The following is an 11888-nucleotide window of genomic DNA, read 5'->3' as shown; positions in this document are numbered from 1 at the left end:
TTTTGCCTCGGCAATCTTCTGAGAAAGACGACAGTCCAACCCCCTATGGGCTGGTTGAAAACATGCAGAAGTAGCTCCTACTACTGGCTGTAGTCCTTTGCCTCTGGGCAAAAATCCCTCCGATGACGGAAAATGACGATTTTTGCGTCATCAGAGGCCTTTTTCCAGACCCACAATACAGAGATCTCTAGTCTCAGGGGGACATGAGGGAGGGAAGCACGGTCATTCAAAAATACTACCGGGTTTCTACAGATACAAAGCTTAATGCTAAATCAGTGAGGTATCCCTTTAACGCATCTGCCTGTTCAACTCTCGATTGTTGAATCGGTGCGTGAAGGATAACATCTGCGCGTGTGAAATGATATGATTTGCTCGTGAGCATGTTTTATCACACTCGTGAGATATGACATAATCGTGACTTCATAGAAAACCTCCTTTTGTATGAAAACATGCAACTGATTGAGACACAGACATTAAAAGAGTAGCTTCTTATTGTATAAGTGGTGCAGAGGTGCATGGAGCAAAAGTCTGTATTGCTGCTGCGCATGCTCTCTACTTATTTTACAATCCTCTTGTCAGAATGTTTTTCTGCCACAAAAGCAAACGTTCCTTCGGGTAAACTCGCCATATAACGCCGCGGCTTGCTGGTCCGATATGCAGAATCAGGTGACTGCCAGGGCGGACTGATTATGCTCCGGATGTGGGCTGCGCACTGGATCACAGGTGTCCTCCTGTGTCGGGCGGTGGCACAATGGCCCAGCGATCAGGATTACAATAATAGGTTTATCCACTACAATTATCCAAGTTAATACGGACATCTGCGTTCAGACAGCCTGCGTCGGACGTCAGACGGTCCGGCAAAAACGGAGGTCTTTCCATTCATGTTGAATGGGAGTAGTGTGTTTAGGCTGTGGCGGGGGTTGCTGCAGGGGGCCAATCATGTTACAGAGATCAGACTTGTGGGTGTGTTTTGAGGTGGTGTGAGAGTCCCAGACAGGAAACAGGAAACATCACTGCCTCTATCTCTGCCACAAGAAAGTTTCTAAACACCAAACACTAGCTCTGAACTGCCCGGGAGTTTGTGGAACAGCTGACTGTTTCCTCCGTCCCTCCGTCTCTTTTCTTTCTCTCTTTCTCCGGGAAATGGAGCTGCCTTCAAGTGCGCTCGGAAACGTCCAGATCTATAAACCATCTGACGGGAAACAGGAACTGAGAAGTATAAAGTCTACCTGTGCTATGTTGGGGGGGTTAAAGAACACAACAGGAGGTCACACAGATGGCACAATTAATGACACTACCTCCGCCACACAACCCTGCATCACACAATCACTTTTTTCGTGTGAATGCACACATAAGCTGCTATGAGAGACGCAGTTACGCCGGTGTTTAGGGGTGTGTACCTACTCACCACAGGAGGTGGTGGTACTCATGGGGACAACAGAAGTGCCGGTACTCAGTACTGGTGAGTTCCGAACCATTTCCGGCACTGATTTTATGCTTTTCAGCTTTTCCCTCACACTGAGCTCACTGATTTAGTTATCTGGTGGAGTTTGGTATCCAGACTGGATATATTTGAGTTTGGCAAATACTGCTTCACATATCTCAGCTACCAGACCATCATCTGTCTCCTCGTCTTCCACCATTTTGTCAGGTCCGCTGGTCGCTGGTCCCGGCTGAGTTTTTTCAGATTCGGGTCACAGAACTGTGGACGCGTTGACAGTTGACGGTGTTGTTGTCATTACTTAGAATTCCTCATGGGGGAGACAGAAACTAAACACTATAGCTGGGATTCTCAAACTTTATATTCAAAAGGTCCAAATCTGATTTATATACAAGGTCGGGAACGATTGGTGATAAGTGATTTACTTTTATTAAACTTGGTTATAACTTACAAGCAATAAGTTTGTTAGGTTAATTCAAGTTTAAGGCAGTCAGATAAAAATTACATTCAAGCCTGGTGGAAAAAATGTTTGACTGCAATCTGTTGCCTAAATTAAAGCAACTCTAACTTTAAAAGGAACATACATTAAAGTGTTAGAAATTTTCAAAATACATTCCAACTAGGGCAAAAGAAATGGCACTGTCTGCCCCGAAATGGTTGCTTTTGAACCTAAGCAGCTCCAACATTTATGATAAAATGTACAGGTGTACAGTATAGTTTTAGAAGAAATATTAACAAAAAGAGAACAATCTACACTGATTGATTTTCATGCCTAAAAAAGTAAATGTTACAAACTAAATAAGCAACCTTTTTGTTTTCATGCCTGAAAAAAGTGATTAAACCAACTGACCTTAAAAACAACAAGGCCCAGTAATATAAAGACTACTCAGAGAGAGACTTCACTCTCTCGCTGTGTCACAGATCTCACAGAAAACGTGGTAGTTGATTCATAGGAAGATTCTAACTGACCAAGTCTTGTTGTTCTCACCTCTGTATTCTGAGGATACTGCTGTTGGAAATATCCGTGCTTAGTGTCATAGTGGTGTTTAACATTTCCACTCTTCCCAACTCCAACAGTCTCTGTGCTAATCAAACACAAGGGCTTCATGCTGGATTGGGGGGAAATGAACGCATATGTTTCAGTCCACTCGTCTTTGAAAACTCTGTATTCTTGTTTTCTTTTCTTTACATATTTGGAAAGTGACATTCTCACCACGACGTAGCCTTCACTGACAGAATACGCCCAAGTCTCACTTTCTCGTGCCCGCAGGACAGATGTGAACGCCAGTTAGCCGACCCTGAACTCACTATGAAAGTTTGGTTTAGCTAATATTGAACGTGAACGCCATCCGACCTATAACTCGGTAATATTAAACATGTAGCATAGCCTGTTATCAGACAGTTAACTCAGTAATATTAAACATGTAGCATAGCCTGTTATCAGACAGTTAACTCAGTAATATTAAACATGTAGCATAGCCTGTTATCAGACAGTTAACTCTGTAATATTAAACATGTAGCATAGCCTGTTATCAGACAGTTAACTCAGTAATATTAAACATGTAGCATAGCCTGTTATCAGACAGTTAACTCAGTAATATTAAACATGTAGCATAGCCTGTTATCAGACAGTTAACTCAGTAATATTAAACATGTAGCATAGCCTGTTATCAGACAGTTAACTCTGTAATATTAAACATGTAGCATAGCCTGTTATCAGACAGTTAACTCTGTAATATTAAACATGTAGCATAGCCTGTTATCAGACAGTTAACTCTGTAATATTAAACATGTAGCATAGCCTGTTATCAGACAGTTAACTCGGTAATATTAATCATGTAGCATAGCCTGTTATCAGACAGTTAACTCTGTAATATTAAACATGTAGCATAGCCTGTTATCAGACAGTTAACTCTGTAATATTAAACATGTAGCATAGCCTGTTATCAGACAGTTAACTCAGTAATATTAAACATGTAGCATAGCCTGTTATCAGACAGTTAACTCAGTAATATTAAACATGTAGCATAGCCTGTTATCAGACAGTTAACTCTGTAATATTAAACATGTAGCATAGCCTGTTATCAGACAGTTAACTCAGTAATATTAAACATGTAGCATAGCCTGTTATCAGACAGTTAACTCTGTAATATTAAACATGTAGCATAGCCTGTTATCAGACAGTTAACTCTGTAATATTAAACATGTAGCATAGCCTGTTATCAGACAGTTAACTCTGTAATATTAAACATGTAGCATAGCCTGTTATCAGACAGTTAACTCTGTAATATTAAACATGTAGCATAGCCTGTTATCAGACAGTTAACTCAGTAATATTAAACATGTAGCATAGCCTGTTATCAGACAGTTAACTCAGTAATATTAAACATGTAGCATAGCCTGTTATCAGACAGTTAACTCAGTAATATTAAACATGTAGCATAGCCTGTTATCAGACAGTTAACTCTGTAATATTAAACATGTAGCATAGCCTGTTATCAGACAGTTAACTCTGTAATATTAAACATGTAGCATAGCCTGTTATCAGACAGTTAACTCAGTAATATTAAACATGTAGCATAGCCTGTTATCAGACAGTTAACTCAGTAATATTAAACATGTAGCATAGCCTGTTATCAGACAGTTAACTCAGTAATATTAAACATGTAGCATAGCCTGTTATCTGACAGTTAACTCAGTAATATTAAACATGTAGCATAGCCTGTTATCAGACAGTTAACTCAGTAATATTAAACATGTAGCATAGCCTGTTATCAGACAGTTAACTCAGTAATATTAAACATGTAGCATAGCCTGTTATCAGACAGTTAACTCAGTAATATTAAACATGTAGCATAGCCTGTTATCAGACAGTTAACTCAGTAATATTAAACATGTAGCATAGCCTGTTATCAGACAGTTAACTCAGTAATATTAAACATGTAGCATAGCCTGTTATCAGACAGTTAACTCAGTAATATTAAACATGTAGCATAGCCTGTTATCAGACAGTTAACTCAGTAATATTAAACATGTAGCATAGCCTGTTATCAGACAGTTAACTCAGTAATATTAAACATGTAGCATAGCCTGTTATCAGACAGTTAACTCAGTAATATTAAACATGTAGCATAGCCTGTTATCTGACCTATAACTCGGTAATATTGACCGCATGACGCATGTTAAAATCCAGCGCTAATATGGCACCGGTGCCAAACCGACCGCTATCTACCAGACGGAACAGCAACACAGATTTCGGTGCAACTTAAATGCTCTCTGATGCTCCGAAAACAGACGTTAGAGGAAACAGAAGCATCGCTGCATGTGACGCTAGTTAACACTAATAACACGTTACACTTGGCAGCAGGTAACGTGTACGTTAGACTACCGTTAGCTAGCAGATGGATTAAACACGGTTTAAATGCTGACAGCTAAACAGTGTAAAAGTGTGACTGTATTTCACTGGAGAGGATTCTAACAGCAGGACGTCCAACAGTCTGCTGCTAAAGCTATGAGCTAAAAGACACAAACTAGCTCTATGGTCACTGCTGTTAGAAAAACAACACACACACACACACACACACACACACACACACACACACACACACACACAGACACACACACACACACACACACACAGACACACACACACACAGATATATTTTATGTTAGTATAACATGTGACACCCTCCCCCCCTTTGAAGTTGATTAATTTCTTCTTCCAGCTTTGACAGCATCACAGATTAAGCCTTCAACTTTTCATAAATCTATATTTCAGCTGGTAGCTTCTTCTGTAGCCTGGCATAGTCAGACTCAGTCTGGAAGCTCCCAGTCAACAACTTCCTTAGAAAACTGGCTGGTACTGGATGTACTGGCCCTTTAAAAAGGTATTTCAACAGGTAGAAAGTTCAGCGTGGGCTACAATCTGTCAGATAAAAGCCTCATGAAGAAAATCTAGTCATTTTGAGGCAGAAACAACCTTTTTAAACACAAGGCAGAAGCTGCAATCACTTTTTGGCCAGTGGAAAAAAGACTGGATGGTTATAATGTAGGCAGCGCTGGAATGTAACTAAGTACATTTACTCCAGTACTGTACTTCAGTCCAAATGTTGAGGTACTTGTACTTTACTTGAGTCTTTTCTTTTCATGCCACTGGTATTAGTACTTTAACTGCAGTAAAGGGTCTGAGTACTTCTTCCAGAACTGAATGTAGGACAGCGGATGTTGTTCTTGCAGCTGAAGGACTGTGAGGATAAAGTTAGCAGCTGATATAAAAACACGTTAGCTTCAGGAGCTAGCTGCATGCGGCTAACAGGCTAACGTTAGCTTAGCGTGATTATGAGAGCAGTTCGATTGTCAGACTAACCTTCTCCCCGCAGCTTGGTCTCCTCCGTGTGTTCCCGGTGTCGCTCCATCTCTGATCAACAAACTAAGAAACGCTGTTTGGGATTCCCTGATCTGGATTCAGCTAACGGCTTCTCTCCTCACTGCTCCCGCTGCTCAGCACGGGGAAACAACAACAAACACCACTTCCGGGGGGACCGCTGTCAAAATAAAAGCCTCGTTATTCTATTTTCACTTTTTGTGTTTTGATTTCTTTCATGAGGATATATTTTGTTACATTTAGAAACCCTGTTTTACTGTTGTAACTTTTTAAACAGTAAAGATTATTAGAAAGACTGATTGATTTGTATTTATTTAGATGTGTTTATAGCTTTTGTTTGATAACCTACATTTGATGTATTACTTGAGTTGAACACACACATACACGCCCACACAAACACACACACGCGCACACACACGCCCACACAAACACACACACGCGCACACACACGCCCACACAAACGCACGCACACACACACACGCACGTACACATGCACACACACACAAACACACATACCACACGCACGCACACACACACGCACACACAGAAACACACACACACATGCACACACACACATGCACACACAAACACACACGCATGCACGCTCACACACACGCACCACAATACACACACGCACGCACGCACACATGCACACACTAGAGCTGAAGATCTTTGCCCGAACCCGACGGGACCCGACGGTACCCGACGGTACCCGACGGGTTCGGTCTTAATTTCTATCATGTTACACGGGCTCGGGCTTGCGCTCCTGGTTCTAAAAGAGAACTCAGAGAACTTCTGGAGCTTCATTACAGATGTTTGAATTAAAGAGGTGCTATGTAGTTTTGGCCATTTCTTCACTGTTTTCTCGCTTTTTGCTGGCAGGTTTATAGAGCCCCCCCTACAGGTTTCTCTATAGAGCCCCCCTACAGGTTTCTCTATAGAGCCCCCCCTACAGGTTTCTCTATAGAGCTCCCCCTACAGGTTTCTCTATAGAGCCCCCCCCTACAGGTTTCTCTATAGAGCTCCCCCTACAGGTTTCTCTATAGAGCTCCCCTACAGGTTTCTATAGAGCTCCCCCTACAGGTTCTCTATAGAGCCCCCCCTACAGTTTCTCTATAGAGCTCCCCCTACAGTTTCTCTATAGAGCTACTAGGTTTCTCATATAGATGTCCCCCTACAGGTTTCGATAGGACATGTATGTTGTTCCAACGTGGAAGTTGAAGAGGAGAACCCAATGGCTGTTTTTCCTGTAAGTTCTTTTTTTCCTGTGACTTTTTGTGTTGCTTGACATTGACATACAATACTGCAAAATGACTTGTTTTAAATGCCAGGTTGACCTCATGTCAAAAGACTCAATAATCATCCCTGCCTGGAGTCCACAGCCAGGAAAAGCAGATCACTATTTGCTTTGTGTGAGTCAAGTTCAAACCCTATCAACAGTCTAAATAAAAATTGAACTGAAGTTTATTCTGTACATTTATCTCTTGTTTTAGGATGTATGTAAATGTAGTTCTTTTAAAAATGGTTCACAGGTCCTGCAGCCAGCAAAGAGAGAGCTATTTTTGCTGGACTCGCTCAAACCAGATGGCTTTGGCGACAGTCATAACATCTTTAGGTTTGGTAACATGACAACAATCAGCCCTGTTCTGTGGCTTGTTCAGTATGGGAATCCTACAGAATTCATAGTACTCCAGAAATGCAGGTACACAGCTCATTGTCCAGATTTGGCAAATAACAAAATTCACAACCAACAGGTCTGCAACAGGGTACTATGATTTGTATTTGGATTCCATAAGCATGAAAGTAAAGCCTCGTTCAAAGGCTGTTTTAAAGTTTAGCCTCGTTCAATGGCTATATAAGTTAGTTTGTTTTGTATTGTAACTCTTCTCTATCAATAGCATACAATGGTATTTTGAATATAAGGGAATCGAGTAATATGAATTCTCTTCTCTTTTCTGATACTATTACAAGTATGTGTGTAATTTGTATTTCTGAATGATTTTGACAGTGACTTAGCTCATCACATTGCTCTGGGCCAGTGGACAACTAAGTTTGGCAAAGACATTGAGGTACATCTCTCCAACAACTTATGTACTTGGATGCACATGTCTATATTTCCGATTTGACCCAAAAACTTTTATATTGCCTATTTAACACTTTGCCCAATTCTTGCAGGGTTTCCCTCAACAAACCACTGTAAATTATTGTGGCATCTTAATGTTGATGGTAAATTGCTTTTTAGTACCTGTTTAAAGGTTGTTGTTTTTTTATTATCTGAAAATGCCATAACCTCACAGATCTTTGCCTTTTACACTTTACAGTATGCACTCAGCCTGAGCACAGAGGCTCCATTTTGGTTCATTGAGGTCAGTATTGTTCTTCTCACATAGGAGCAAGTATAAAAGAGGAACTTAAATCCACCCTAACCATGACATTGACTTTGGTAAATTGTTTACAATTTCCATAAGTCTAAGTAAGCATGATCTAGAAAGTACTTTGCACTACAGTATTAACCGCACATCAAAGTATTGTTTGTGGGACTATTTAACTTGGCTTTATAACTTTGTTTTGTACTCTGCTGTAATTGACATGCTAATGTTTTGCAGACAAATGATGTAGTGATTTGTAACTGAAAATTAACATTACTCCTCAACTTAAATATTCTATAATTTCTTTTAGAGGGACATGGCACGCATCCGAAAATGGTGGTGCATTAGTCTAATGGAACGGTTCCAGATTGACGGGTAAGACAACTCTAAATGTTACTTCCTAAAATACATTGCTTCTACATTAGTTTACTTTTTTATTATTTTACTAATATCTTACTCAAAAGCCATGGACAGAGGTTTGCATACTGGACCAATGAGGCCAGAGCATTGCTCCAAGGTTCACTGCAGCCGATATCCAGGGTCCCAAAGGTCAGAAAGAGGGAACATGAGGTGAGCATGATGATGGCAGAGGACACCCAGTGGCCTTCTCCTGTTTTGATTGATTCATTAAAAAACGTAAGGTTGTTTTATACATATCTATAATATGGAAAAACAACAATATAATATGGAAAAAATAATTTTCCCTCAAAAGGTTCCATTTGAAAAGGATGACAGGTTCTTCATATTGGAGGTAATGTTTACTGCTTACACCGTTTACACTGTTTACTGGATATATTAGCCCATATGCACAACCCCTCCCTTTATCCTTGCACTATTGGACTTATTTGCACTACCACCCTGACACACACTCTCATAGAGCACCTTATGCACAATATAATTGCCCTGTCACTGCAAGCGTCTCATGCTTACACATCCCTTAGTACATTCATATCGATTTTTTATTTGTTTTTTTATTGTCCATATTATTCATGTGGATTTGTTATTTTATCATCCTGTTTATGATGTATGTGTATGTTGTGTGTGATGTCTATAAGCTACTGGGACCTTGAATTTCCCCTTGGGGATCAATAAAGTATCTGTCGCTCTACCAATTTAACATTTTTTTTATTTTTAAACTCCAACCTGTGGACACTGCTGAATTACTGCCTATTGAACATCAGGGGAATGCATTATGATGTTAGATGTTCTCACCATTAATTGTTAATGTTCATATTTCTGCTAACTTATGCCCAAAAATGATTGATACAAATTGAATGATTGTTGCCATTGTACTGGCAACAGTGTAGTCAGTGTGTTGTCTTTACTATGCTTGATTTTGCCTGACCTGTATTTTACAGTTGCCAACGTGTGCTTTCAGAAATCCTCCAGGAAGTGCTACTCCAGGAAGGAGATAAGGCATACTTAACATTGGCTCTTGTGCATACCTGTCAAGTTTTGGATTTGAAAATAAGGGAAATTTTCCAGCGCCCACCGCGAGCAGTCCCACCACCCCAACCAAGCTCCAGTATCCCTTACATTTTAAGACAGGTGTACAAGAAAGCTAAAATCACCACTTGATGCAGAATGCTGAAAACATACAATTTATAACATTGCTTGTCTTTACATTTACATTTTATTTTCATTCCACACATTCTTTTCTTTACTCTTTTAGTGAGTTATTGTACAAATTTGTTGCAGACTTTGCATTCTTTAAGACTGTTTTGGAAGGAGTGTATTTGTGGGCTGGGCCAGAGTGGTTAATTTTACATGAGAGTAGAGCGCAAACAGTTCTGTTGTCTAACGTCATCTTATTCTCTGTAACAATCTTTCGTACCACGCTAAACACCCTTTCTGAACTCATCATCTGACCTCACACACTAACCTCGCGACAACTGCCACCTACAGTACCTGTAGTAGGCTACTGCAGGTGGCAGTTATCGCGAGGCTAGTGACAGAGCTCAGATTGGGAATGTTTTTTTTTTTGTTTTTTTTAATTCCGCCCAGGCATTATTGTCTTTTAATAACGCAGGTTAAAATACGGGAGATTTACGGGAAAATACTAATACGGGAGGACGGCGGGAAAGAAGGGTAAAATACGGGACTTTCCCGGCCAAAACGGGATACTTGACAGGTATGCTCTTGTGTGTACCACCTTCAGGGACACTGTGTCCACTAACGCCTTCAGGAGACGGGCACATTTTCAGTGGCTTGACAGTAAGTGTTTTAATAAAGGGTGCTGTGGTATACAATACTTGAGTACCTCACACACGTTTTCACTAACCCTATAGAAATGTTCACTTTTGGTTGACAATTTGTTTCCCACAGGTGTCGCTACATGGAGAAGGTTTTCTGCATCATACAAAAAAGAATTCTACACCATGTACACCGTAGACACCTGCCGTGAATGTGGAATGTTTTACAAAAACTGCACACCTGGTAAACATCTTACACTGGATGGTCTTGATTCTATGTCATTACACACAGTATTGATGTCATAACTACGCATAGACCACATCCAGAGTCTAGTGGTCACTGGTCAGTATAATCATCATTCTGTTGTTTTTTTCTTTGTTTCTTTTACAGGATATGTTGGAACAGGGAAAAGGGGTACTGCGATCACTTTTGCAGCCAAATGCAATAGGTAAAAATAAGTTGGACAATTGGGTCCTAGACTAAAGTAGCTCACTGAAATATTTAAATGGTAAAAGGTGTGTGTGTGTGTGTGTGTGTGTGTGTGTTTCTCCTCCTCTTTTAGTGCTTTGACCCAGAGAGAGCTTCTAGTCAGATGTGCTATATTGTGACCAGCCCAGGAAATAGAACACAGACAGTATGACCAGGACAAGGTCCAGAAGGCGAAACACATTGAGGCTTCCTCCAACTGTGTCCCCAAATGGAAGGAAAAACAATAAGGGCAGACAGCTATGTCCTATGTGACCAAAGCCAGTTCCAGTGTCTCCCACATAATTAGATTGTTGAGTATTTGTCACAGTTTAGTCAGGAAAGACTAGGCTTGGACCCAAATGCAGTGAGAGGATTTATTAAAACAAAAAGAGTCTTACACAAAGTGTCCTCAGGAAGGTAGCCAGGCTGGAACAATCGAAAAACAGAATCCACAAAAACACAGAGAAACCTCCAACAGGAAACACGGCAAAAGAATACACGGCAAACAGAATGAACGGGAAACAGAATGAAATGATCCGACAAGAGACAAAGACAGAACAGGAACTAAATACACCAAGTAACGAGGACTAACACTGGACAGGTGACACAACAGGTGAAACAAATCAGGGTGGGGCAGAACAATCAAAAAAGGCGGGAAACGAACAAAGACAGGAAGAAAGCTAGACAAGACAAGGGAGACAAGACAGACTACAAAATAAAACAGGAAACAGAACATAACAGAAAAACAAGACTACCACAATAAGACAAAACACCAAAACCCTGACAGTATTTGTTACATTGTCATGTGTTTTTTGCTTACTTTTAAATAAATATTTGAAGTTTTGTTGTTATTTGCAGTTCAATGTATTATACATTAGCAAATACAAAAACTAATCCAATCAAACATCAACTGTTTGTTTTTTGAATGGCATTCTGTAGTTCCACCCCGAACTATAGAGAACGGGCATTTATTTAGAAAAATACAATTTAGAAAAACACAATTAGACAATTTCTTTTTTTTTGCAAAGAACTT

The 11888-nt window shown here is 40.1% G+C and overlaps 1 protein-coding gene across 1 annotated transcript in view; it reads left to right on the top strand.

Moving 5' to 3' along the window:
• The first annotated feature begins 7030 nt into the window (after positions 1–7030).
• The window catches only part of LOC118496544, a 28858-nt gene continuing 24000 nt past the window's right edge, over positions 7031–11888 (top strand). Inside the window, exons 1-10 of the mRNA XM_036008581.1 lie at positions 7031–7237; positions 7358–7527; positions 7834–7894; positions 8001–8051; positions 8147–8191; positions 8505–8569; positions 9553–9625; positions 10330–10408; positions 10520–10630; positions 10778–10835. Of these exons, the coding sequence (XP_035864474.1) occupies positions 7136–7237; positions 7358–7527; positions 7834–7894; positions 8001–8051; positions 8147–8191; positions 8505–8569; positions 9553–9625; positions 10330–10408; positions 10520–10630; positions 10778–10835 (815 nt within the window). The 5' untranslated portion in view covers positions 7031–7135. The remainder of the gene's footprint in view (positions 7238–7357; positions 7528–7833; positions 7895–8000; positions 8052–8146; positions 8192–8504; positions 8570–9552; positions 9626–10329; positions 10409–10519; positions 10631–10777; positions 10836–11888) is intronic.

This window comes from Sander lucioperca, chromosome 12, assembly GCF_008315115.2.
Source record: "Sander lucioperca isolate FBNREF2018 chromosome 12, SLUC_FBN_1.2, whole genome shotgun sequence".
NCBI classification, from domain to species: domain Eukaryota; kingdom Metazoa; phylum Chordata; class Actinopteri; order Perciformes; family Percidae; genus Sander; species Sander lucioperca.
Note: the sequence above shows the minus strand (reverse complement) of the source record. Positions and strands in the feature narration are given on the sequence as shown.